The following is a 232-nucleotide window of genomic DNA, read 5'->3' on the forward strand; positions in this document are numbered from 1 at the left end:
ACAGACACATGATGCAACACACGAGTCAACCGAGGATAACAGTGATAGAAAACCCATTGCCGATGACCTGGAATGACCTGGGAGGAGTGACCGGAGCTTGACAAGGAGTGGAGAGTGACCTCGTGACAGGCGAAGGAAGATGTGTCCTCAGTTCGTCCTCCTCATGACCTGGCTCCTCCTCGCTGCAGCCGTCGAGATTAAGAAAAGTAAGTGGAGTCGGGATGTGTTCGGA

At 53.0% G+C, this 232-nt stretch overlaps 1 protein-coding gene across 1 annotated transcript in view; it reads left to right on the forward strand.

Moving 5' to 3' along the window:
• LOC119594579 (nephrin-like) overlaps positions 1 to 232 on the forward strand; it is a gene marked incomplete at its 3' end in the record, with an annotated part of 109,909 nt that overhangs the window by 2,004 nt on the left and 107,673 nt on the right. Inside the window, 1 exon segment of the mRNA XM_037943616.1 lies at positions 1 to 206. Coding sequence (XP_037799544.1) covers positions 140 to 206 — 67 coding nt within the window.

The sequence above is a fragment of the Penaeus monodon genome, chromosome 34 (genome assembly GCF_015228065.2).
Source record: "Penaeus monodon isolate SGIC_2016 chromosome 34, NSTDA_Pmon_1, whole genome shotgun sequence".
NCBI lineage: Eukaryota > Metazoa > Arthropoda > Malacostraca > Decapoda > Penaeidae > Penaeus > Penaeus monodon.